The sequence below is a fragment of the Sciurus vulgaris genome (genome assembly GCF_902686455.1).
Source record: "Sciurus vulgaris genome assembly, chromosome: 16".
Lineage (NCBI taxonomy): Eukaryota > Metazoa > Chordata > Mammalia > Rodentia > Sciuridae > Sciurus > Sciurus vulgaris.
The window spans coordinates 53,925,511-53,952,991 of NC_136477.1; the positions used below are offsets into that span (position 1 = coordinate 53,925,511).

General features: G+C 49.6%; 1 protein-coding gene and 1 long non-coding RNA gene across 4 annotated transcripts in view; one reads left to right on the forward strand and one right to left on the reverse strand.

Annotated features, from left to right (window-relative positions):
* FAM107A (family with sequence similarity 107 member A) overlaps positions 1 to 27,481 on the reverse strand; it is a 68,941-nt gene that overhangs the window by 14,249 nt on the left and 27,211 nt on the right. The window contains exon 1 of one of the 3 annotated variants that reach the window (XM_079114448.1): positions 4,741 to 4,876. The exons of 1 other annotated variant lie outside the window; for it this stretch is intronic. In XM_079114448.1, coding sequence (XP_078970574.1) covers positions 4,741 to 4,819 — 79 coding nt within the window. In that variant the 5' untranslated portion in view covers positions 4,820 to 4,876. Of the gene's footprint in view, positions 1 to 4,740; positions 4,877 to 6,699; positions 6,758 to 27,481 lie in introns of those variants that run through there. One more of the 3 variants, XM_079114447.1, reaches the window with a different exon arrangement.
* On the forward strand, positions 12,328 to 15,977 carry LOC306646058. The gene is made up of 2 exons (XR_013759809.1): positions 12,328 to 12,527; positions 15,671 to 15,977. It is a non-coding gene; the product is annotated as an uncharacterized lncRNA (long non-coding RNA).

Sequence of the window (27,481 nt, forward strand, 5' to 3'; positions counted from 1 at the left end):
TCAATCTAAATGTCCAATGAAGTCTCTCAGAAGCCATCCACAAAACAGAGCCCCTTACCTCCCCCACCACCCCAAACATGCTCTGCAGAAAGGACATGGGGGAGAAGAAGTTGTACTGGCAGAAAAACTCGTCATGAGATCCATGGAGAGATTATAAACGGACCTGCAGTTGCCTGTACAACAAGTTTGAACTGGGAAGCATTTAACCCGGGGCAGGGATTTCAAGCGTGAACACAGGGAAGTGGGAGGGGGTTGGGAAGAGCCAAGAGCCCTTTTTCAGAAAGCTGGTTCTCAACCCAGCTGGGATTAGGCACAACTAATTTGATTTCTAAGGAGCAAAAGGACCCTGGAGTGTTCCCCACCCATGTATATTTTAATTTGCTTGTAGCCAGACAGAAACAGGATAGTGGATCTAGGGATAGGCAGAGGGATATGTGTTGGAGCGTGTGTGTGTGTAGAGAGGAACCTGGGCTGACCACAGCTTGTCAAACCAAGCAAACTTCCAGAACGCCTGACTGTGCTTACCAGATGTAGCAGATAAAACAGCAATACTCTAGTTAAATCTGAATTTTGGATAAGCAATGAATAATCTTTTAGTATAACTGTTATTCCATGCAATATTTGGAACATACTTACATGAAAATGTTATTCCAACTGGGCCTATACCCAAAGGACTTAAAAACAGCATACTACAGTGATACAGCCACATCAATGTTCATAGCAGCTTAATTCACAATAGCCAAGCTATGGAACCAACCTGGGTGTCCTTCAACAGAAGAATGGATAAAGAAACACACACACACACACACACACACACACACACACACACACGAATATTACTCAGTCATAAAAAAGAATAAAATTAGGGCATTTGCCAATAAATGGATGAAACTGGAGACTATCAGGCTAAGTGAAATAAGTCAATCCCAAAAAACCAAAGGCCAAATATTCTCTCTGATATGTGGATGCTAACACACAACAAGCGGGTAAGAGGGAAGAATAGAAGTCCATTGGATTAGACAAATGGGAATAAAGGGCAGGAAGGAGGAATGGGAATGGGAAAGAAAGTAGAATAAATGGGACGTCACTTCCTGTGTTCAAATATGAACACACGACAGTGAAACTCCACATCATGTACAACCACACGAATGGGAAGTTATACTCCATGTCTGTATGAGATGTCAAAATTCACTCTACTGTCAAGTATAACTAAAAAGAACAAATAAAAATTTTTTTAAGAAAAGCAACTAGGAAACATTAATGGCAAAAAAAAAAAAGTGCTATTCTAAGATTCAAATTTAATTGGGTGCTCTGTGTCTTATCTGACAGCTCCACCTGGCAGGGGTAGGGCTGGAGACTGTGCCTGTAACGGGCTTCAAAGGAGAGGCGTAGGTACCTGGGGAGGAACCTTTTGGTCCATGGTGCAGAGAGATGCCTTCTTCCCAGCAGGACCCTGGCCTGAGTTCCAGGTGGGATGTAGGTAGCACACCTCAGATGGACTTTTACTAAAAAGGACTGTGTAGCTTTCCAGGCATGACTTATACCACAGAGGTGACCCTTCCAGTTCAGTGTGACCCTTCAGTTCAGAGCATGGGTCTTGGTGTCAACCCAGATCCTGGCTCCATGGCTGGATGGTTAGGAGACCTTGTTTCTTCATCTCTGAACTGGGGCGGGTATTCTTTGAGGAACAACGCAGAGTATGGAAAGTCCTTTGTACCATGCCTGCCCAGGCTCAGGCAGTTATGTTGATAACCACATAAGAGCATTAGAGATTTTTGTTCAAGTGAAAAAAAAATAGGATTATAGACTAGAGTCCGAACAAGCTGAACAGTGTCCAACAAACATAGGGACAAACGATGATTAGCAAAGAATGGAAGGAGACATCCCCAAATGACACCTGGGACTGCTTGTGGGTAGTGGGATTATGGGTTAGATGTCTCCCTTCCCGATTTCCCCAGATGGAGATGGAAGCATGTGTTAAATTAATAATGAGAAGCTATTTTGAAATTATTTGGGATGAACATTTTTCTAAAAGTGCAATGTCATTTGATGCTTGAATTGAGGCCACTGTAATTGGAGATGGCCACCCTCTTGGGTATATGATTCTGTTCTCTCCTCCTTGGGGACTTCACAAAGGGAAGAGAGGGGCTCACCCCTCCACTAAATGGCCACGTTGGCCCCATACTTCCATGTAAGATACCCAGGGAAATGGTTCTAGAGGTGCCCAGCCCTAGCTGTGGATTTTTTTTTTTTTTTTTTTTTGATACTGGGACTTGAACTCAGGGGTGCTTAACCACTGAGCCACATCCCCAGCGTTTTTTAGTTCTGATTTAGAGACAAGGTCTCAATAAGTTACTTAGGGCCAATAATTTGCTGAGCCTGGCTTTGAACTCACAATCCTCCTGCCTCAACCTCCTGAGTCATTGGGATTACAGGTGTGGGCCACAGCCCTCGCTTTGAATCTCAGCTTTACCCCAATTAGCTATGAGACCTTGGACAAGTCATGTCCCCCTCTCAGCCCCCATTTCCTTGTATGTCCAATACAGCTTAACGTGACTTACCTCCCTACGCTGACAGACATGCCTGTTTTATTGATGTTTATATCCCTGTGCCTTGCATACGACCTAGTGCGAACAGAGGTTGCTAAATCTTAGTGGAATGAATAAATGAATGAACAGAGTTGGTGAGATAGTAGGTGTAAGGCATTGGGTAGAGATAGTGGCAATAACAAGTGACCATCATTGTTACTATTCTCTGAAGATGTGTGGGCTTTGGTGCAGATGAACCTAAGTAGAAAGTGTTGCAGTCAGTGGCACACGCCTGTAATCCCAGCCACTTGGGAGGCTGAGGCAGGAGGATTGCCAGTTCAAAGCCAGCCTCAGCAACTCAGTGAGGTCCTAAGCAACTCAGCGAGACCTTGTCTCTCAATAAAATATAAAAGGGCTGGCGATGTGGCTCAGTGGTTAAAGGTCCCTGGGTTCAGTTCCCAGTGTGAGACACAGAGTTTTCTACCCTTTCCTGCGCGTGGTAAGGTCCCTTTGTAGATTATGAGCAAGCCATTCAAGCTCTGGCCTCAGTCTCCTGATCTACTAAATGAAAATGACAACCAGCAGCGCCCTTGCAGGGTTGTGAAGATTGAATGCCACAGTGCACAGTTCCTTCAGTAAGTGTCCAGTAATGAGGTGCTCACTCCTTCAAGGACGTCCCTGACCGGGTCCTGGCTTGCAACTGTGTGGGTCAGCTAGGGGACACACCTGTGGCCCCCGAATGGACTCCAACTTGTTTGCTCTTCTAAATGGTTCGAAAGCTAAAAAGAGGCTGGTCCCTGGAGCTCAGTCCAGAGGAAGCCCAAGGTCTTCAGATTGGGACCCTCCACCTCCGCAACTTTGTAAAACGATAAGAACTGGGTGGGGACACTCAGGCAGCCGAGCTTTGTGTAGCCATCACCCGAGCCCAGATTTGAAATCAGATTCGTCTGATTACAGGGCTCCTCCCTTTCGGCCTGCCAGGCTCAGACAGTCAAGACCTTCCCCCAGGAAGGCGCCGCCAGGCCTCGAATCGTGGCCAGTTCTTGTTTTCGGACTTAAGAGAACCGTTGTTCCAAGGTTTCCAACCAGTACTGGGCGGGCGGCATGCCCCGCCCCCGGGGCAGGGCGGATCTTGGTAAGAAATGCAAGAAGTCCCAGAGCGCTGGGCGCAGGGGACCCAGGCTGGCTGATGCGCCACCTCCCGCCTTTGCCTCCAGGCTCCGCGGTCGGGCAAGACTACGTGTGAGGTGGGCTCTTTGCCCAACGCAGAGTGTAGCTGGCCGGTGAGCCCAGGTCCCCTGACACTTTGCAATCTCTTAACCCCAGTGGCGGGGACTCCATCCGGAAGCCAATTTCCATCTTCCCCAATGTTTCTCCAAGCCCAGTTTTGGAAGGAAACGCCCCCAGGTCTTACTGAGCCCCCATTCCCCAGCTTTTTTATATCCCTGTGTTTTTCTAAATTATTTTTACACTGAGCATGCATTGGTTTACTTCATTTTCCGAATTAAAACAACGACAACTACAACTCTTACTGTCCCAAGTAGAAAAATAATACGTGCTTCCCGCAAAGACAAACCACCTGTTATGCAATTCCCATCCTCTGCAAAATAAAACCACCGTGTGCTTCCTTCCAAATCGTTGCACGCGTACGTATAAAAAAAATCCGGTTCCTCACCGGCCTGGGACTTGCGCTCCTCCTCCGCCGCGTGCAATGGCCCACTGGCCATTAGAAGTCCTTCGCCCGAGCGCTCGGCTGCTGGCGTTACGCCCCGCTGCCGGCTGCTCCGGAGGTGCCCATTTTCCGCATCCCTGCCCCACATCTCCCACGCGGACTGACGCCTCAGTGCGCTGGCCCGGGTCTGTCGCAAGATCAGCCAGCAGCAGAACCTCGCAGGACTTTTGCAGTCAAGAAACTGAGAGTGAGTACGCGCGTGTGCGGGCACGTGCGTGTTCTCACGTATTGGAAAAAAAGCAACATATCTAAGGCTAGATCCCCAAAAGGATGAATGTAGGAAGAAAAGCGGAAAAGGGAAGGACAGACAGTAGTTGAACAGAATGACGGAAGGCAAGCGGCAGGGGCCGCAGAGCAAGGATCAAGGACAGAGGCGCTCAGCGGCGAGCTGCCCAGGGGCTGCGCGCCACATGCCTGTCGCTAGCTCCTAGAGCTTTGGAAAGTAGGGGCGGGGGGGGGCGAGGCGTCGTCCCCACTTACCGGACCTGAGAAGCACCGCCCGGTAGAGCCCGGTGGCCTCTGTGGGCCCTCGTGCCCATTCGCCCCGCTTCTGCGCCATGCCCCGCGCCTCCCGCTGCAGAGCCTGCACCGCCGCAGCGCAGCCTGGAGCGCGAGCGTCTCCGAGCCGGCAGCCCAAACCCCGCCGAGGATCTGGTTACGGCGGTGGCCCAAGGGGCAGGCGTGGAGACGCCGACGAGGAGGGAGGAGACAGGGACAAAAACAGGTATCCTTGCCCAGGAATCAGGTGGCTTACGTGTGAGCATCAGGAGTGAGGGCTCCCAGTCCCGGGGTTCCAGCGGCATCACTAGGAAAACATCACGTCCCGGCCTGCCACCTACTCTTTCCGCTCCTTTTTTTTTTTTTTTTTTTAAATTGATTTCTTTTGGTACTGGGGATTGAACCAGGGCGCTTACCACTGAGCCACATCCCCAGTCCGTTTTAATTTTGATTTAGAGATAGGGTCTCACTGAGTTGCTTAGGGCCTCGCTAGGTTGATGAGGCTGGCTTTGAAATCAAGATCCTCCTGCCTCAGCCTCCAGAGCCTCTGGGATTACAGGCATGTGCCACCGACCCCGGCTTCTTTTCCACTCTTCATGGCCGCTGGCCTCATTGAAAGCTATGTGCAGGGTGTGCGATTCTGAAACTGCCATACCTGGGCTTAGATCCCAGCCCTGCTAGTTAATACCTGTGCGGCCTCACCATTTAGTAACCTCCCCGCACAGAGCCTCAGTTTCTTCATCTGGAAAATGGGGTTAACCACATTACTTCTGTCCCAGGGTTGTAAGTTTCACTGGTACAATGTGGGTACATATAAAGGACTTAGAAGAGTGACTGGCTCAGAACCAACTGGCATTAAAAAAAAAAAAAAAAAAAAAAAATGCCCCAAAGCATCCCTGTGGCAGGAAGCACTGAGCATAGGGGACTTTTCTTGGGGGAAAAGGTTGTGGGTGAAGGCCTGTGGAGTTCCATAGACTGGTGTCTCTGGCTTTGTGGAGTCGTGTGTGTGTGTGTGTGTGTGTGTGTGTGTAGTCCTTTAACAGTCAGAGATGGAGGACTCATCAAGAGTCTGAGGGTGGGGAGGTGAGGTCAACCACTCTGCTCTGCGGTCTGTTATGTCATGAACTCTTCTCGACAGTCTTGACGGGTAGGCATTACCTCCAGCTTAGAGAGGAGGAAACAGAGAGGTGAGGTGGCTTGACCAGGCTTGCCCTTCCAAGAACCCTGAAGCTTGTGCCCCTGGAAGCTACAGCCCCCTATGGAGCTGTCCAGGGTGCTGATGGCCTCAGTTCAAAGCTGTGCCTGGGTGGGGTGGGGTGGGGGGAGCAAGAAATTGGGACCTGGCTTTTGGGGTCTCAGGCACACGGTTCCGGCTCCCTCTGCCTCTGTGCCCTCTCCAGCCTTGGTGCCTGCCAGCTGATCACCTGCTGACCAAGTCCTCTTTGGCTGGTCCTTGGTCACTGTCCAGGCCCAACTTCTTTAATGGAAAGGTCCGTGTATTTCTCTGCTCCTCAGACATCATCCAGGATCCCAAGGTGACACTTGACCATTGAAGTTCTCATGACTGGTGGCACTGGTCATTGACCAGCTGTCAGGGATGCCAGGCCTGTCTGGCATGTCCCATAGCCTATCATCAGGGGATGAAATTATATCCATTTTTCAGTTCATCTCATGTAATCCCTCCTTTAATGGCTCTTGGGTCCCCTTACAGAGATGAGGAGCACCAAGATCGCATCACTAGTCTGTAGTGGAGCTGGATTCGAATCTAGATGGTGACAGAACTGACTGCAAGGGGGAAACCAAGCCGGCTGTTGAGCCAAGTGGGATTGTACACAGCTGTGGCGAAGAGATGTGGGGCAGGAGGAAAGGGCGAGGCTGGTGCCCCGGGGCGGGGCGGGGGGCGGGGCGGGGGGCGGGGAAACCTAGGTGGGTCTGACTCACCTGAGCCGCTTCGTCTCTGCTTCTCATTTTCTCTGTGAAATCTGGCCTGCGGAGAGTATCCCTTCTGTGAATGGAAAGAAAGGCCGAGTGAGGACCCTCTGCTCCTGGGTGGGGGAGGGGCGATGAGGTGTTCAGAGAGTCTCTGAGTCTTTTGATCAGAAAGAGGACTGGCCAGAGTCAAAGTCCTCTCCAGTGAAGCAAATCACGACAACCTTTGGAGTGTGTGTATGTGTGTGTGCCCGTGCGCGTGTGCTCTTTTTTTTTTAAGACTTTAGTTTTTAGAATTATTTTACATTTAAAGAAAAAGTAAGGGATAGGAATGTAGCTCAGTGGTAGAATGCTTGTCTAGCATGCACGAGGCCCTGGGTTCAGTCCCAGAACTCCCCCTGCAACCTCACACACAAAGAAAAAAGGAAAAATTTAAAAAGTTAGTATAGAGAGTTCCTTATAATCCACACTCAATTTCCTTATTATTAACATCATAGATAGATAAAGATAGATAGATGTACATACATATACTGTGGTGCCTTTGTTAATGCACCAATATTGATGAACCAATATTCAATTAATGAACCCATATTGATACATTTTCACTAATTAAAGTTACTTCATACTTTATTCAGATTTCCTCAGTTTCTATTTTTTAATTTTTATTTATTTAGGTACTGGAGATTGAACCCCACGGGCACTCTGCTACTGATCTCCGTCCCCAGTTTTTTTTTTTTTTTTTTTTTTTTTTTTAATTTTGACACACAGTCTTACATAACTTGCTGAGACTGGGCCTTGAACTTGCCATCCTCCTGCCTTGGCCTCCCGAGACGTTAGGATTGCAGACGTGTGTTTCTGTGCCTGGCAAGATTTCCTTAGTTTTTAACCAATGTTTTTTTTCTGTTCCAGATTCTCATCCAGGCTACAGCATCACACTGAGTCGTTCTGTCCTTCAGGGCTTTCTATGGCTGTGACAGTTTTTCAGATTTCCTTTCTTTTTTATGACCTTCACAGTTTTGAAGGCTACTGAGACCCATGTGTTTTTATGGTGAGCTCACGCCCTGGAGAAAGTGGGTAGTTCTGGAATAAGCCAGGGCCAGAACCAAGGGAGGCCTCTGTCCAGTGACTACCCTGGCATTATCCCAGAGGACAGAAGGACCTAGGGTCTTGGAGCCCTGCCAATGAGGAGGACAGAAGGGGAAGATTATATGGGGCTGGCTAAGCCTCTTTTGTCTTTTTTAAGAAAAGGACAGGTAACCTTATCTGTTGAAGAAAATTCCAGAACATAGATAAAGGACCTACTTGGGAGGGTTTGAAGGAGATCCAAGCTCCTTCTCACATCTCCCTTTACAGACCTGGGAGGCAGGCCTAGAGGGCAATATTAGCATCACAAAGCCAGAATTTCATAAGGAGTAGCTCTCAGACCTGAGAAATGTCAAAGAAATGTCCCTTGTATGCTGGGCACCCTCCTTTGCATGAAAGACTTGTCGAAAATGAGACCAAGCTGGGGGCCTTGGGGCCTGCCTATAATCTCAGCGACTCAGGAGGCTGAGGCTGGAGGATCACAAGTGTGAGGCCAGCCTCAGCAACTTAGTGAAGCCCTAAGCAACTCAGTGAGACCCAGTCTCTAAATAAAAAGGTAAAAAGGGGCTGGGGATGTGGCTCAGAGACCAACCTGTGTCTGGTGAAACCTCAGTGCCTCCCTCATTCAGTGAGCAGGGTTTAGTGAGCAAGAAAACTCTCCACTTGCACAGAACCACTTGTGAACACCAGGCTGGTTTGAAAGCCACCTGGATCTTTGCTGACGTATTACTGGTAACTGATAGTCTTTTCCAAGGTCTATGCTGATAAAAACAGCTACTTCTCATTTGTTCACACCATTTAAGATTGGCAGGTATGAGCCTAGTTATAATTAATGAAAGTTCCTGCATACAATTTTCAGAGGAAAAACTATTGTATATTATGCAAAATACCCGAATATGGCTGACCACCAGTCAGTGATGGAAGCCAAAGGTATGTGCATTTTTCTGTCCTTCCCAAGGTCACCACTTCATGACCTGATTATTGAGAAAAATCTCTTGGGGTTGGTCACTGGTGACTTCAGCTGATCCCATCTCCAAGGCCTCCCCTTTTCCATCTGACCCCATGGTTTCCCCTCGAGACTGATGCTTTAGTTTGAAAATTGTCAAGGATACTAGGGATCAGATGCGCATCCCATAGTCTACCTACACACCTAGTAGCACTTAGGAACCTTGTTGTATATTTTTGTTCTAGGAATTGAACCCAGGGGTGCTTAACCACTGAGCCACATCCCAGCCCTATTTTGTATTTTATTTAGAGACAGGGTCTCACTGAGTTGCTTAGGGCTTTGCTAAGTTGCTGAGGCTGACTTTGAACTTGTGATCTTCCTGCCTCAGCCTCCAAGTGAACTGCTGAAATTACAGGCATGCACCATTGCTCCCAGCCTGTGTTTGTTCTTAAACATTTTAAAATTTGAGGTATAGCAAGCATTCATAAAGCACACTAATCTTTTTCTTTTTTTTCTTTCAGCACTTGGGATTGAACTGATAAGGTTTTGCTAAGTTGCTGAAGCTGGCCTCCAACTTTCAATCCTCCTGTCTCAGCCTCCACAATTGCTGCACCCAGACAGGCACACTAATCTTAAAGGCACAGCTCAATAAAGTTTTCTGCATGCATTCTACTCACATAACTACTTCCAAGACTTAAATGTAAAACAGTCCTGGCTCCTTATGTCCCTTCCCAGTCAATACACACATCCTCCCAGAGTAACTCCTCTGACCTCTGACATCATGAAGTCATTTCTCTTGTTCCACAACTTCATGTAAATGGAATCTACTCTTCTGGGTTGAGTTTTTCTCACTCAGCAGTATGTTTGAGACTCATTGATGTTGTTTTCTGTCTCAGTAATTCATTTCTTTTACCACTGAATCATTTTCTGGTTGATGGCTCTGTTACAGTTTGGTGATACCTTGTATGAATGGACATCTTGGTGCTTTGCAGTTTTGGGCTATTGCTAATAAAATTGCTAAAAACATCCTTCTATGACTGTGTGCAGTGGTGCACACCTATAATCCCAGCGACTCAGGAGGCTGAGGCAGGAGGATTGCAAGATCAAAACCAGCCTCTGCAACTTAGTGAGGCCGTAAGCAACTCAGCAAGACCCTGACTCTAAATAAGATATAAAAAAGGGCTGGGGATGTAGCTCAGTGGTAAAGCACCCTAATCCCTGGTACCCCCCCCAAATCCTTCTATGAATTTTTGGGGTGGGCATGGCTGCTCATTTCTGTTGGGCAGACACTTGGCAGTGGCATTGCTGGGTTGTAACGCAGGCGAGTGTTCAACTGTAGACGATTTGCCAACAACGGTTGTATTAATTTGTATGTTGCACTTTTTTTTTCTTTTGGCACATTGAGGTCACTTCCATGCTTAAGGCTTTAGATTGTGGAGGGGAGAGAGGAGGTATTAGTGAGACTGCATCTTAGAGAAACAGATGGGCCTAGACTTTGAACTTGGAAGAAATGAGGGTAGCACTTTGGGGTATTTGTCATTGAAACCTGGATCGCATCAGAGGGAGCTGTTTCCCCGGGTCTATTTGTTTACTACCTCCGGCCTCATTAGGATGGACAGACCACAGGAACAGGGACTGTGACTTTTCAGGGAGTGTCTTCAGTGGCTGGCCTAGTTCTTGGTAGCTAAGTGCATAGTGAATAAAAATTTACGTATAAATTGTAGCAAATGTTTATTGAGCACATACTCATGCCAGGTTCCGCAGTGAGACCCTCCTGGTGTGGTCTCATTTAAGCCTTGTCATGTTCGTTTGAGATTCTGCAAAAGTGAGGATCCTGTTTTACAGATAAGGAAGGAAGCTGAGGTCTCAGACAGGTTGGGGTACATGTTGGCCAGTGGCAAGGGGCAGCTCTGAGTGGACTCAAGGGGCCTGCATGCGTGCGTGCGTGCGTGCATGCGGTAAGAGCCATCATCCCATTTTATGGGGAGGAAACCCAGGTTCAGAGAGGTTAAGGAACACTTCTCTTTGGGATCAACTGCTATTTCTTTTTGCATGAGGAGGGCCAGAGAATTGAACCCAGGGGTGCTTAACCCCTGAGCCACATCCCCAGCCCTTTTTGTATTTTATTTAGAGACAGGGTCTCGCTGAGTTGCTTAGGGCCTCACTAAGTTGCTGAGGCTGGCTTTGAACTTGGATCCTCCCGCCTCAGCCTCCCGAGCCGCTGGGGTTTCAGGAGTGGACCACCACACCTGGCCCAAGCTATTTCTTAAAGGGCCAATATTTCAAATGCAGATCCCTGGCTGTTCCCCTCCCCTATTAACCTGCCATCCCCTGAAGCCACAGCAACTGGATGTCACTAGGCCCACCCCAAGCCTCTGCCTTAGCACCTTACTTTCACAAAGCCGCCCTGTCGTGTGAGATGTCACCTGCCACCTCTCTCCCCTCCATCTCCAGGGGTGGAGGGCATCACACCCAGCAATTCTTCCCTAGCCTGCTGGGCACTGTTGGGAAGCGTTCCTTTCCAGAGGTCTGCGTACATCACACTGGTGTTGAGTTCTCAGCTGGGACAGAAACCAAGACACTGTCTTCCATCAAAGGAAGCCTTCACGATTCTGGTCTCTAGGGTCTTCTCCCTGCTTCGTTCATTCAACCTTCAGGTCTTAGAGGCCCAGAAAACTGCCCTCCTGGAACCTGAGCCAAGGTGGCGGGTGAGGAGCCGCTAGCCTAGGCAGGAGGCCAAGGGCCTTTCTCTCCACACCTGGACTTGGTGAGCCAGCTGTTTCATTCCCCTTAAAATCTAGCAAAATATTTCACATAGGTGATATATAAATGCATTGCTGGTTTAAACAATTGGACCAATCCAGTTGCATACACAATTCTAAAAGTGACATGGCTGCTTACTGTCCAAGCTGAGTCCCAGTCTCACCCTGTTCCCAACATCATCCCTGTTTTTGAGGCTGCACTTGTGCTTTGATTTTTCTGCAGTTTGCTTTTTAAATGCTACAATACCTCCTGATAGAATTTCCCTACCAATATGCGGTGCTATATTGATCTGTTGATCTGTTGCAGTATGTACCCTACATTTTAAATTTTAAAAATCCCCTTTAGTTGGACATTGAGGTTATTTCTAATTTTTCACTATTACAAATAATTTGACTCCAAACATCCTTGTGCTTGCCTCTCTGCCCACAGGTACCAGTTTTTCTCTGGAGTGGATGCTGAAGGGCAAATGGCAGACCAAGAAGTCTGTTTTAAGTTATAGCAGATGTTGTCAGATTACCTTCCAGAATGGCATATTGACCTTTACACACCCAAGAGGGTCTGACATTACTGGATTTTTTTTACACCACTCACACTGGGTGCTATGAATTTGTTTGTTTACTGACAACTAATTGATGGTGTTAGAAGTCGGGGTAGTGGTTCCCCTGTGGGGGAGATCGTGGATGGGAAGAGACCAGGAGGAAGGCTTCAAGGATGTTCTTTTTTTTGATCTGAGTGGTGGTTACACAGGTATTTTCAGTTTCTCAAAATAAATTAAGTAGTGTGCTCAAAGAATGTTAGTCTTTGATAAAGTTCAAGCTCTCCTCTCCTCCACAATCCAACAGGTGACAGAACAGCATCCATGAGCACTTTGTTTTGGAGGCTGAGCCTTCTTTTGTCAGTACATTGGCCTTCTGGATTCCTTCTGGAATGTCTTACTTCTGGGTCTTGCCGAGTCCTTTGCCTGAGAGAGGAAAACCCTTCTGGAAAGGGGACTGGCCAGTTCCTGAGCATCGGCTCTGCTTTCTAATCCTTACAACAGCCTCGTCGGGTAGGTATCATTCACCCTGTTTTATAAACAAGGAAGCAGTGAGGCAACCTGCCCAAGTTCCCAAATGGTCCAACTGCAGAGTCCTACCGCCTCTCCACCCTTTAAGTGACAGCTGTTCACGTGACAGGCTTTGGGCAGGAGTCCAGTGAGGTGACTTCTCGTCTTCCCATATTGCAGATGGGAACACCGAGCCTCAGAAAGTTTAGACGACTTGCTCTGATCCCCCCGGTTAGTAAGTGGTGGAGCAGCGTTTGAAGGCGGGCTGTCAGCCTCTCCATCTGTGGCGAGGCTGTGCTGCTTGGCGGAAGTTCTGCAGCGATGGAGACGCGCTTTAGGCGGCAAGATAGTGTGGCCATTTAGCACTTAGAATGTGACTAGTGCTTCTGAGGGTCTGAAGTTTTAGTTTTATTTAATTTTAGTTGATTAAAGTGGGCTATATTGGGCAGCACAGCTCTGAGGAGTCAGGTCAGAGGAGAAAAGCTGCAGGCTCAGGTGGCAGAGCGGCCACCAGATGGGACGCCCTTCCGGCCACCATGACGGACCCGCACACTTCTTGTTTCAGGCACCGGAAACCATCCCTTGTGGAAGGACCCAGGCTTTTGTAATCAGATGCCGCCCTAATAAGCTTCTTCACCTAAGACAGTTTCCTGGTTGTTTAAACGGATATAAAGACTGAGCTGATTTGCCAGGCGCTGTGGCGCAGGCCTGCAATTCCAGCAGCCCAGGAGGCTGAGGCAGGAGGATCACTAAGTCAAAGCCAGCCTCAGCAACTGAGGTCCTAAGCAACTTAGCGAGGTCCTAAGCAACTCAGTGAGACCCTGTCTTTAAATAAAATATTGAAAAGGATTGGGGATGTAGCTCAGTGGTTGAGTGACCCTAGTTTCAATCCCTGTTACCAAAAAACAAACAACCAAAAAAGACCTCCATAAAACAGAGCTGGCTTTAAGATGAAATGAGAAACTGGGTGCAATGGAGCATGTCTGTAATCCCAGTGGCTTGGGAGGCTGAGGCAGGAGGATCACATGTTCAAAGCCAGCCTCAGCAACTTGAGAGGCCCTAAGTGACTCCGTGAGACCCTGTCTCTAAATAAAATATAAAAACCAGCTGGGGATGTGGCTCAGTGGTTAGGCACTCTGGGTTCAATCCCTGCTTCCAAAAAGACAAAAGACAAATGAGAAAGTATGTGTCGCCTGGGTTGTAATCAGCCTTCACTAAGCTACTTGATGCGCTGCTATGACCTCAGTTATTATTACTATTGACCAGAGGCTCTTGTGGTTTTGGGGCAGATGATACAATGGCCAATAGTTTAAATGGCGCAGATGCGTGTCCAGTGCAGCCTAAAGCGTCCCACGTTCTCCCAGCACAGGTCTCCTCCCAGGTGAAGCCCTGGACGTTCATTTATGTAACCATACCCAGGAATCATCTCCATGTCCGCACACATCGAGAACAATTCCCATCTTCCCTTTGGAAAAGTGCCAACAGGATCACATGGCTTTTATGGCACATCAAGGACAGGGTTCCACCCTCTCACGTTTGGATCCTCCATTCGTTTACTGTCCCACGCGGTGTTTGGTGGGTAGGTCATTCATAACCTATTTTGTGGGTTCTGCCTGATGGTCTGCTATCATTCATTCATTTCTTCATTCAGGTTTAGCTGTGACTCCAGACAGGTTCCAGAAAGGAGTTTTATGTTTCCTTGTGTTTTTTCTGGAGACTTGCTTTACCCTTCTGTGTTGGCCTCTTTTTTTTTTGCTTTTCTTTTTCTTTTTTTTTTTGGCACCAGGGATAGAACCCAGGGGCACTTAACCACTGAGCCACATCCTCAGCCCTTTTTTGTATTTTATTCAGAGACAGGGTCTCACTGAGTTGCTTAGGGCCTCACTAAGTTGCTGAGGCTGGCTTTGAACTTGAGATCCTCCTGCCTCAGCCTCCAGAGCCGCTGAGATTACAGGCATGTGCCACTGACTTCTTAAAGCACCGGGTCAAGAGTCAACCTTATAAGGACACAGGACGTGGTCACTGGGATTTTTTTACCCCCCACCCCACAAGGTTCTCTACTATTTTCTGCAACTTCTCTCTGGTCAATTCCTTGTAGATCTCAGCAGTTCATTTGTTAAGTTTGAAAACTCACAAGAAGCAGTTACTCTGCTGGGTGAGTCTAGGAATAGAAATTCCTTTCTGTTAAGGGGGTGCCCGATGCAGACTTTGGCACCAGACAAGCCCCTGGTCACCTCTGGCCCTGTGCCTGGGCCTAAATTGTTCCATTTCACTGAAGGACAGAGTTCCACCCATGCTTAGAGGCCATTGTACCTTTGTAGACATTGGAGACAGATTCCTGGAGACTGCCGGTGGGCTCTTGCCGCTCAGTGGGGCCTGCCACATGTTTTTCTCTGTGGGCAACTGTGCCCAACGATCCACCAGTGGAATCCCTTAGGAGCACTGGACTTTAAAGGAATGTTTTGGTAAGTTCTTCTGAAAAGATTCCTCAAGTCACGCTAATAATCACTCCCGGAATGTATTTGCTGGGTGGGTTGGAATTTTGGAGAAAACATTTTTTTTTTTTTCCTTTAAGCGGATCTGGTTTCTAAGTCTCTGTGGGGAGGCCTGTGGATGGGGCCAGGAGAGGGGCCTTGGGTGAAGGGCCCCTGGAGGTCAGGGACTGACTCCCCACGAATCCCAGCTCAGGCTGACTTCAGGGGCAGGTGGTGGAAACTTTGCCTTCTGGGGGTGCCTGTCCTGCAGGAAGCAGAGCTTCCAGAGTTCATGAAATCACCCTCCAGGGGAGCTACCGAGGGCTGGGGAGTGGGGAGAGAGGAGACATCCAGAAGGGCCTTTCCGGGCACAGGACAAAGGCAGCTCTCAGTGGCTGAAATCTAAAACAGCCTATGAATGTAAGAAAAGATGCTTGGCCTGCCCAGAAACCCAACCCAGCCCAGCCCAACCAAAACAGAGCGAAGCAAACTAACCAAAGCAAAGCAAAAATGAAGACACCACCAAAACCAAAACCCAAAGCCAACAACAACCACGAAAAAACAAAAAACAAAAATACCAAAAAAAAAAAAAAAAAACCCAAAAAAACCCCACCCCAATAAAACCCTCCCAAACACTCTAGAAACAATAGAATATTATCTTCTGCCTATCAGATCTACAAAAATAAAAACATGATGATCGCTGGTGTCAGAGAGGCTGTGGAGAAATCAACCCTGGGCTACTCTTGGAGGGAGTGTCAGCAGAATCGTCATCCTGCAGGGGAAAGGGGAATGTGCTCTGAAGCCATGGCACACACCTGGAATCCCAGTGGCTCAGGAGGCTGAGGCAGGAGGATCCAAGTTCAAAACCAGCCTCAGCCACTTAGCGAGGCCCTAAGCAACTCAGTGAGACCCTGTCTCTAAATAAAATATAAAAAAGGGCTGGGGATGTGGCTCAGTGGTTAAGTGCCCCTGAGTTCAATTCCTGGTATGTATAAATAAATAAATAAACAAACAAACAAAATAAACAGTCCTGTGAACTATGCCCTCCAATGTCCAAGCTATTCCAATCCTAGGAATTTGCTTCAAGAAATAGTTGAACGTACCCACAAGGATCTGTGGTCAAGGATGCGTATTACCTCGCATTCTTCATAATAATAAAACAACTGGCAATAAGGGAAGTGTCCAGAGGTTGGGGATTGGTTACATGCACCGTGTCATCTCTGTAGAACGTGAGCTGTTTGTGGCTGACACTGATGTTACAGGCCTGTGTTTCCTAACAGGGGAAATGTTGACTGCCTATATTTACAAATTTAGTGGGAAGCAAGGTGACAGAATTTGTTGTATACATTATGACATATACCATGTTATGCTGTGTATTTAGGGTTACTTACACATCTCTACACACAGATATATAACTATAGTACCACATGTATCAATTACATATATAAGCTGATGTGTGGAGATGTGTCTATTTTTGTGTATTATGTAAATTTATGTGGAAAATATTTGGAAGGATGTAATGTCCTTGGTGGTCACACTCAAGTAATCTCATTCATTCATTTTTATAGTTCTCTGTACTTCTTGAGTTTTTTCCTTTCTGCAATAAACGTATGGTTACTATCATCATCAGAAAAATAATCTGTTACTCTTGGTTTAGGGAAGCAAAGGAGGCTGGATAAGTCTGCTTCCACTGTGTCAGCCAGTCTAAATGCAATTATTCCCTCATTCCAAGACTGTCCCCAGCTCTTGTGCACATTAGAAGGCCCCTCTGATCTAAGGTCCATCTTCAGTTATGACAATAATATTGGGGAGAAGGGTGATAATGATGTCCATTTATTTAGCACCTACTATGTCCCCGGCATTGGCTGAGTACTTCCTGTGCATTCTTTTGTTAGATTCCTACCACGGCACAGTAGTTACTATTGTGTCTTTGGATTTCCCAGAAGGACGCTGGCATGGGGACTTCATGCACTGACTTATGAAGGAGAGAGCTCATGGGAAATCAGTAAAGGAGCAAGGGAGGGAACCAGATGGGGCAGGAGAAGTTAAACAGAGGTGTGAGGTTGTTCGAGTCCAGCCTCAGCCAGATCCCCTGGGGAGTCAGCGTGTTAGTGGCAGTACAGCATTGTTCTCCGCTGGTGCAAGGGGGCCGGCCATGCTGCCGTCATATTGGTTGGTTGTTGGGTATAGGGCATTGGGAAGAGGAGACTCCTGGAGATGACTCAGCCTCGCAAGTGTCTCTGGGTGAGGCATGTCCCGTCAGCCGTGGGCTCCTCTGAGAAGGGAGCAGCTGTGTGTAGTCAACACTCCTAGCAACCAGGCCATGGGTGTGCTGAGCTAGTATAAAGGGGACTTGGGTGGAGCACCCACTCATACGATTGGTATCCCCATTTTTTGAAAAAAATTTGTACCAGGGATTGAACTCAGGAGTGCTTAACCACTGAGCCACATCCCCAGCCCTTTGCTTAGGGCCGAGTTGCTTAGGGCCTCAATAATTTGCTAGGGCTGGCTTTGAACTTGCGATCCTCCTGCCTCAGCCTCCTCAGCTGTTGAGGTTACAGGTGTTGAGGCCACTGTGCCTGGCAGTATCCCCATTTCTAAAACTATGGCTCAGAGAGGCTGAGAAACGGATCTAGGGCTACCCAGCTAGTAAAAACTAGGTTTTGAGATGGGGTCTGAAGCCCATGCCATCAGCCCTGAAGCTAAGCTGCTTGCAATTCCACAGAAGGGAAGGAGGTTGTCCTGTGGGTGGAGACCCTCCTGCGTCCTCTGCCCGACCAGGCGCCCACGACAACCTGTTCGCTGCTTCTCAGCTGATCAGCAATTTCGACTTGGTCTTTTGAAGAAGGGAACTACAGATAGCCTTTGTATTTCTGCAGAGGTGCCTGAAGGTTTATTGTCAGCTGAGCTGGTCACTAGGAGACATTTTTCAAGAAAGACTCCTTTGGAAAATGAGCTCAGACTCTGTCCACAGTTGACAGACAATTACGTCCCAATGCCTGTTCCTCCCAAAGGAAGAGTAGGTCCAGCTGGGCGAGGTGGCACACGGCTGGGGAGGCTGAGGCAGGAGGATCGAGAGTTCAAAGTCAGCCTCAGCAAATGAGTGAGACCCTGTCTCTAAATAAAAATATAAAAAAAGGACTGAGGATGTGGCTCAGTGGTAGAGCGCCCCTGGGTTCAATCCACAGTACCAACCAACAAACAAATAAGTAGAGTAGGTTCCAACTGGTTCTTCTAGGTGCCAGTTCAGAGCATATCTTGGGCTGAAAACAATTTCTGTCCTCCAGACAGACTCAGAATCCTAGAAGGGGCCCTTTAAGACAATCTGCCTGCGTTTCCCCATCCTACAAATGGAGAGAAGGAGGCACAGAGAGTTCCGCCTGTCTGTGACAGCTTTATGACTTCTCTCTCTCTCGTCAATGCCCACGGCAGCCTCCCCTGGGGTTCTGCCCAGTCAATCAGCAGGACTCAGTATGTGAAGACTGGGGACATTTTCCCGGGTTATTCCCGTGTTCCAAAGCCTTTGGCGGCAGAGGTGGGGGCGATCGTTACTGTGCTTGAGTGGAGATGAGCCACTGGCATTTATTGGGCATCTACTATGTACCAAACACTGGGTGAGGAGCGGCAGGATCCTCATGCGCTAACTCTGACCGCCGGATCTTGTTGGATGAGTTTGTGTTGGCTTTTTTTCTTTTCTTGATGGAGGATCACATTTTTCCTTTTTTTTTTGGGGGGGGGGGTGCATACCTAGAAAATTTTGCATGTATCCTGCACGTCATGTGCGTGGTGTGTTGTGGAGGCTCTGGATTCTGTTATCTTCTTCAGAAGAGTGTTTGTCATTTTGTTTTAGCTGGCAGTACAGTTACTTTTGAAATTCCATGAAATCGGTTTTGCATTTTGTTAAGAGGATTCATGCAAAGCCTGCGTCACTTTCCAAGTCCCCTGCCTCAGCAGGCTCATCTCCAAACTTTCTCCTCTGAGGATTTTGAGGGGGGAGGTACTGGGAATTGAACCCAGGGGTACTCAACCAGTGAGCCACATCCCCAGCCCTTTTTTGTATTTTATTTAGAGACAGGGTCTCACTGAGTTACTTAGTGCCTTACTTTTGCTGAGACTGAGTTACTTAGTGCCTCACTTTTGCTGAGGCTGGCTTTGAACTCACGATCCTCCTGCCTCAGCCTCCAGAACCACTGGGATTATAGGTGTGCTCCGCTGTGCCTGGCTCCTCTGACAATCTTGAAGGGCTTGGTTTCGGGCTTAGCCAGGTCACAAGGGTTGGCCTTTCTGGAGTCTCTGCTTGATGCTGGGATGAAGGTCTCTCCAGTGTCTCTCAGCACCACTCGACATGTAATTTCGACCCCAGAACCGCTGTTCTCTGGCGGGTCTCGGATTGTAAGGACGTGTGAGCCATGGCCAACCTCCATGCAGACTTTCAGGACCCCCATCTTTGCAGCTTCCAGCACCTCGTCCCATAGATCCCTCTGCTTTAGTGGCTCCAAAGCCTGGCTGCTGCCTCCTGAGCTCAGAGGGACTCCAGGCTCTGTTACGGGCTCCGTCATCCTGCCATTGTTAAGGGGCTCCCTCAGAGATCACAGTGCATGTTGACCACTGTCTGCCCTCCATGGCCAGGGGACAGTTGTCCCTCATTAAAAAAAAAAAAATTGTTCTTTTTAGATATATGTGAGAGTAGAGTGCATTCTGACACATCACACAGACATGGAGTGTGACTTCCCATTCTTGTGGTTGGACATGGTGTGGAGTTTCACTGGTTGTGTGTTCATATGTGAGCATAGGAAAGTGACGTCCCCTTCACCCCACTGTCTTTCCCATTCCCGTCCCCCTCCCTTCTTTCCCCTTTGTCTAATCCAGTGAACTTCTCTTCTTCCCTCCCACCACCTTATTGTGTGTTAGCGTCCACATATCAGAGAGAACATTTGGCCTTTGGTTTTTAGGGATTGGCTTATTTCACTTGCCACAATAGTCTCCACTTCCATTCATTTTCTGGACTGGCAAATGCCATCATTTCATTCTTCTTCCTGGCAAAGTAATATTCCCTTGTGTATATGTACCACATTTTCTTTATCCATTCATCTGTTGAGGGGCACCTAGGTGGGTTTGTCTCTTCTTTTGCCCAGTGTCCTACTGTGTTGGTGGTAGCTCCCATCTGTTATCAGGTCCTCCCTCTTGGATAGAAATGGAAGTGCTGCTCACAGCAAGGTATCCTCTCTCTCCCTCCATATAAAACCTTGGAACGCTCGCAAGGACCGTGAGAGACAGGGCTTAGCGTCCTCATTTAACAAGGAGGCCAAGGCTTTGCAGGGATGCAGTAACCTGCCCAAATGGCGTAGCATTGGAGCCAAGAGCCAGGCTTGCTTGGTGCCACTTTGTGCCGCCTCTGCTGTTGGCTAACGTTGAAGTTAAATTTCGTTCACGCCATCATCCAAAGGAGCGGCGTTTTCTGAGCCAGTTTGGGTATTTTCCTACATCTCATCTCCAGGGCATCTTTTCTCCTGTTTCTGCCACTGAGCTGTCATCTGGGTGTTGCTCTGTTCACGGAGGACTCTGCAGCCCCCTTCTGTGGAGCCCCACGAGCCTCTTTGTGAGCACTTTTACTCCTTTACTCTCTTCCTCTATTACCCTCAATGGCTCCCTATGGCTCACCGTCACTTCAAGGTGAGAGCTGCTCCTTAGGGAATGTTGTGGCCCCAGCTCTGCCCCGGAGAGTCCCAGCAGGATGCGTGGACCCAGCGCCTCTGCGGGAATCTGTTGGACCCAGCCTGTTGGACCGGAAACTCTTGGCTTATCTAATACCTACTGAAGTCACATGGAACATACTGGAAAAGTTGGGACCACAGAATGAAGGTTAAACTTCTCTCTCTGCACGCCAGCCCTCCCCCAGTTTAATCTGCTCTTCCAGGTGCACGTCCCATGGCTTCTTGTCGACAAGCTCCCCCCACACCTATTTGTTCCTCCAGACTTCCTGCTCCTCTAGCTCTAAGAATCCAGAAGGAAATGATTCTATAGCTGCCACGAGTTTTCGTGAGGGGAGGGGGCTGACCCGATTCAACCAGAGGACAGAGGAACATGACAAAAAGAAGGACCGAGTCCTGAAACCTTCAGTTAAGACCCTGGATCCAGCCTTGCCTGAAGCCATTACTCCTAGACTTTCAGGTATAAGAGTTAATAAATTGTCCCCACCACCCCCAGCTCAGGGCTCCTGCAACTAAAAGAGCACATGACCAGTGCAGCTCTCTAACCTCCTGTTAAGTTTTCTGAGGTTAAGCATGAAATCCTGCACATTCCTGTCCTCCTCTGCTCTTTACACGGTGCAGAACCAAGGGCTGGGGTTCACATGTCTCTCTCTTTCTCTATTTTTGGTACTGGGGATTGAACTCAGGGGCACTTGACCACCGAGCCACATCCCCAGCCCTATTTTGTATTTTATTTAGAGACAGGATCTCACTGAGTTGCTTAGGGCCTCACTTTTGCTGAGGCTGACTTTGGTCTTGCAATCCTCCTGCCTTAGCCTCCCTAGTCCTTGAGTGACAGGCATGTGCCATCACGCCTGGCTCAAATGTCTCTGAAATGTCATGAGTCACTATCCTCTGCGTGTCACTTTCGTGGGTCCAGGATATGACTGGATGTTTGCAATCCTGCGGCTGCCAGCCTCCTCCTGGAGGGTCAGGGAGGATATGGGTGGGCACAGACAACGTGGGCGTGGTGGACAGGGCCTCAGGTACCTTCCTGATGTGCCCGCCTTGGGGAGGTCCCTCCTCCGAGTGCGGGTGGGACCCAGTCTAATGCTGGAGAATGGCAGAGGCGAAGCTGGGGGTTTCTTTTGGTTCTGCCAATGTGTGTTGCGTGTATGTACACCTACTGTGTGTCCGTGTCCTGCTGGCCTGCACTAGCGAGAGATTCTCCCTGCCGGCTCAGTGATAATAGCAGCGACCCTGAGGAAACCCACATAGCAGGGATCTGCGGGCGGCCTCTGATTGACAACCAGCAAATATGGGGAGGGGTCTCCTGTCCTATGCCCGCTGGCCTCGTGCCTCAGCCTCCTCGAGCGAGGAAGTGGGTTCTTTCTCAGTTGAGTCTCCATATGACAATGCCCACTGACCAGGTCCTTCCTGATGGTAGCCCATGAGGCTGCGGAGGACCCAGCTCCACCTGTGGAGACTCCTGTCCATGGACACTGGATTCGTGTGGCAACTAGTTATGCAGTGAGAGAAAACAGGAGCCGGGCGTGGTGACTCAGGCCTGTCATCCCGGCGTCTGGGGAGGCTGAGGCAGGAGGATCACAAGTTCAAAGCCAGCCTCAGCAAATTATTGAGGCCCTAAGCAACTCAGCGAGACCCTGTCTTTAAATAAAATATAAAAAGGGCTGGGGAGGTGGCTCAGTGGTTAAGTGCCCCTGGGTTGAATCCCCAGTACCAAAAACCAAACCAACCAACAAACAAAAACCCTCAAACACCCAAAACCAAAACCAAGAACCTGGAATGGTGGACTTTGGGACGGGATGAGAGACCTGGTTTGCTCTCTGTCACACCTACTGGCTGTGTGACTTTGCGTGGGTGAGGCAACCTCTCTGAGCCCCCATTTTCTCATCTGCAAAGTGAGTGCTGACCTGGGAGACCCTGAGGTAATGAACACGAGGCCTGACCTGGAGAGGGTGCTCAAGACAGAGTGGAGTTCAGAGTCTTCGTGGTTTTTAATTTTCTTCATCCCCAAAATAATTTCGCTTAAAGTGATTCAGGGGAGGATGAGTCACGCACGGGAGCCCCAGCCTCCTGGGCCAGGGTACTTTGCAGAACAGCTCCCTCCTCACACCAGCTTCCATGGTGGCAGAAGCAACAGAACCATCATCCAGAGAACCAGACCCGCCCTGCAGCAAAGCTTGCAGGTGGCCTAAGTACCCCCATTTTACAGAGGAAGAAACCGGGCTCAGAGAGGTTGAGTCATTTCCCCAGAGTCCCACAGCTGGCAGAACCGGATTTGCCTCCTGCACCTGGAAGGGACCACCTGGTTGGTGGCAGCCAGACCTGGCCTGGGTTCCTGCATCCCCAGGTGGCCGGGGCGGGGGCGCACCTGGGTTTTCTGGAATGGGGCAAAGCCAAGGAAACTGGCAATGACGACGGGCCCAGATCCCGTTACGCCAGGCGAGATCACCTTCCCCCGTTCTGGCGCCACGCGAGCCGGGCAGAGGACTGGGCAGCGGCCACTTCCCTGGTTATTCAGGTAGAAAATTACAGGTGCCCAGAATAGCCCGGGCCTTCTTTTATTAATGAACACGCGGCGAGTGGAACGGGGGTCACGGGGCTCTCTTTCCGCCAGTCCCTTCCCCAGACCTGCAGGGCTCCAGGGCTCTCTGAGGGGACCTCGCAGGAGCTGGGGCAGCGGGCGGCCTGGGTGCCCGGCAGGAGCGATGGCTGAGTCCATTCCAGCCATCCCCGTCCAGCCAGGTGGCCTGGGGCAAGTGGCTGAACCCATCTGGGCATTCATTTCCTTTTCTGGAAAGTGGGATAAGGGCTAAGCTCACACCGAAGTTTATTTTCTCCTGACCGTAACGGTGATTCCTGCTCATTGCAGACAACGTGGAAAGAATAGACTAGAATAAAATAAAAAGAACACAAAACGACCATCCTGTCCCCCTGTGGCCTTGGCTCCCTCCTGGGTTGAGATGACCTGGATTAGTCTTGGAGTACATCCTCCTGTCTGCTTCCTGAGCCTGGGCGAAGGACTGACTGGTGCTCTAGTGGGGAGTGCCCCTCACAGACACCCAGCGTTTCCCACGCTCCAACGGGTCCTGAGCACAGCCTAAGGCCCTGTGGCCACCTGGAGTCAGTTCCCCCCGCATCCTCTGCCTCCCCCTCATTTTTCCAACTCTCCCCACGACCCTGGCTTCACTCAGAGACACTTAGAGGATTAGGGAAGGGGGAAAGCCATTTGTGGGTCCCTGACATGGCTGTGGGAACCAGAGATGGGACTTGGCATCTCCTCACGGAGCCATCTGTGACCTTTCCCTCCAGCAGGCCTGACAGACATGGGCCCACCTGGGTGTGGCTTGTTGACCTCTGTGTCTTCTCCCTAGAGGGTCAGGGCAGGAACAGCTGCCCTCTTCCAGGGACATTTCCTGACTGACTCATATCTCAAGTGCTTAGAACGAGTGCCTGGCAGACAGCACGCAGCAGGACACACCAGCTGCTAGGACGACCATGACATCATTATTGTCACCAGTGGGGAATGGATAGCTGGAGGCCACTACCTCCAGTGATTTGGTTTTTTTTTTTGGTGCCAGGGATTGAACCCAGGGGCGCTTAACCACTGAGCCACACCCCCAGCCCTGTTTTGTATCTTATTTAGAGACAGGGTCTCACTGAGTTGCTTAGGGCCTCACTAAGTTGCTGAGGCTGGCTTTGAACTCACGATCCTCCTGCCTCAGCCTCCTAAGCCACTGGGATTCCAGACATGAACCACGGCACCCAGCCCAAATAGTCTTTTGTAGTTACTTAATCATTAATAAAATAATTTAAACATTTAACACTTATAAAAACAATTTGCAGTTTTACCCATCCAAAATCACCTTTGAGGAAGAACGTGGCAAATACTATGCAAGGGTTAGTTCGTGTGTGTTCTGGGTCCAGGAAGTCCTGAATGTATTTATGTAAAAGGACCCCAGTGGGGATTTTGGAGGAAAGAAAATAAGGAACCTCAGGCATGACCTCACCTGGGGCCTCCGAGGGGCGAGGGCCTAGGCTGGGGGCTCAGCCAGAGTGGCGTGGGATTTCTGGTGTCTTAGATGGCGCTCCCTGCTGGGGGTGGGCATGCACACTTGTAATCCCAGCAGCTCAGGAGGCTGAGGCAGGAGGATCACAAGTTCAAAGCCAGCCTCAGCAGCCTAGTGAGGCCCTAAGCAACTCAGTGAGACTCTGTCTCTAAATAAAATATTAAAAAGGGCTGGGGATGTGACTCAGTGGTTAAGCACCTTGGGTTCAATCCCCAGTACCAAAAAAAAAAAAAAAGAAGAAGCCTACCCACTAAGCCCAGAGGCCTAGTGGGCCAGTTGAAGTCCTGCCCCTTGTATGTGTGAATGTGACCTTGTTTGGAACTAAGGGTCTTTGCAGTTGTGATCAAGCTGAGATGACGTCAGTAGGTAGTGACTTTGTAAGAGGGGAGACACAGACATACAGGGACGAAGCCAGGTGGGGACGGGCTGGGGGGCGGTTACTGGAGTGAGCCAAGGATGGCCGGCCGGGGATTGCCCACATGACCAGGAGCTAGAGAAAGGCCTGGATCAGACCCCCAGCATCTTCAGGGGATCGTGGCCCAGCCGACACCTGGATTTCACCTCCTAGCCTCCAGAAGTGTGAGAGAGCAAGTTTCTATTGTTTCTAGTCTCTGGCAGTTTGTGATGCGTCACCACCCGGTGCCTGGCTGTGGTCACAGAGTCACCACGAGGCTGGTGCAAAGGCTGATGGCTTCAGGGCCCACGGGGTCCAGGGGCCGGGCTCTCCACCCACACTTGTTGCCTGGTACATCCCAGGACGCCCCCAGGTGTTCCCAGGGGCTCTGGTGGGTACAGACAAACTTTAGATGATCCCTCGAAACGGCAGGTGTGGCAGTGAGTGGCGCACACTTGTAATCCCAGCCACTCGGGAGGCTGAGGCAGGAGGATGGTGAGTTCAAAGTCAGCCTCAGCAACTTAGCGAGGCCCTCAGCAACTCAGTGAGACCCTGTGTCTAAATAAGATACAAAAAGGGCTGGGGATGTGGCTCAGTGGTGAAGTGCCCCTGGGTTCAATCCCTGATACCCCCCAAAAAAACACAAACAACCCCCCCCAAAACCCAGCAGATGTGGCCTCATTTCTGGCCGCGTTCCTGCCCCTCTGGGGTTGCTGTTCCCAGGGGATACCTCTGTCTCTATCCCCAGCTACCTTAGGGGCAAGATGTCATCGAGACCAAGCCAGGTGCTTCCAGCTTCTCTGCATGGTCTGGGTGGACTTAAATTTTAGAGAGCAAAAGAAAGTTCCAGTGCCTCGCCCTTTCCCTCCACCTCAGCCTCTGGGATCTGATCTCCCCTTTGAACAAAGCCCCTGGTTCAGGGCGGTTTGGGACACAATGTTCTGAAAGCTGATCCCTGGGGCCCAGGGAGGCAGCTGGTTTTTGGGTGCCTGCCTGCAGGAAAGCCGGCTTTGATTTAGCTCCTCCTGCCTCACCTCCTGGTCCTTTCAAGAGAGAAATTAAATCCTTCTGAACGCGAAGGCTGCTCTTCAGCAAGGTTCCCGGGGGCCTATGAACCCGACCCAGCGGAGTGAAGGTTTACTCTGGCTTGAGATGAACAGCTTCAGTTGCCATGCTTGGAAAACAAGTTGGTGGGCACGTGGGCTGCGGGGCCAGATGTATCCAGGATGAAGTCCTGGTTCTGGCCTTGCTGGCTGTGTGGTCTTGAGGAGATAACTCAACCTCTCTGAGTCTGGGTTTTTCCCTTGACGAAATGCAGACACTGATACCTTTATGGTTAGGTGGGTGGAGAGGATTCTGCATAACCCAAGTATTAGAAGGTGTTCTTATTTTTATCTGCAGGATAAAAATCCATTTTATCCATTTTCCAGCTGAGAAAGATGGTGTCTGGTGGGAAGGGATGGGGCCAGGTTGGGCTGTGCTGTGCTAGGTTTCTGGGGGACCTTGGCTTTTGGTGCTGGTGGGAAGAATCTGAACCCTGACTTGCTTCTACATAGCGTGATCCTGTCTGGTCACTTCCGGGCTGTGAAATAGGGAAAATATTGTGTTCCCAGTGGAAACTGATGACTGGTTTTAAAGTTCCTGGCTTTGCATCTGGGCAGGATTGGCCCTGGGGGATTGATGGCGCCCACCCTCTCTTCTCCCCTGCCTCATTTTACCCTTACACCAGTGGCTGGCACAGCTACCACACCTGCTTTGATGTGGGTAGAAACTTGGAGCCCAGAGAGGGAGACTATGTTGCCCGGGGTCACTCAGGGCCTCTGAGGCGAAGATGTTTTTCATGTGAGTGGACAGTGGACTAAGAGGAGGCAGATGAAGTAAGAAAAAAGAATGAAGACAAGCTGCTTCTGTCCACCATCTGGGAGATGAGATTCGCCTCCACAGCCTGAGGTGGGCGTGAGGGCGGCCATCTTGGCCCCTTCTGCCCATTTCCTCTCTGGAGCGGATAAAACATCTGGGAGTAGAAAGAGGCCCCACTGGGTGGGAGCAGGAGCCAGGGAAGGGAGGATGGGCTTGGGGATTCTTCCTTCTCCTTTTCCGGGGCATTCTCTTTGCATCTTTTCTTTCCCCTCAGTCTTTTCTTCTTTCAGCTCTATTTTGAATAAGTGAGCAAAAGAAAGGGAGGGGGATGTTCTCCTTGGCTGAAGAGTCTGAGGCAGACCCAGAGTTGTTGGGGGGGGGGCTCTGGCAGGGTGAGGGAGGGACGGTGCTGTCCCTGGGGAGCTAAGGTGTCAGGGAAGCCATC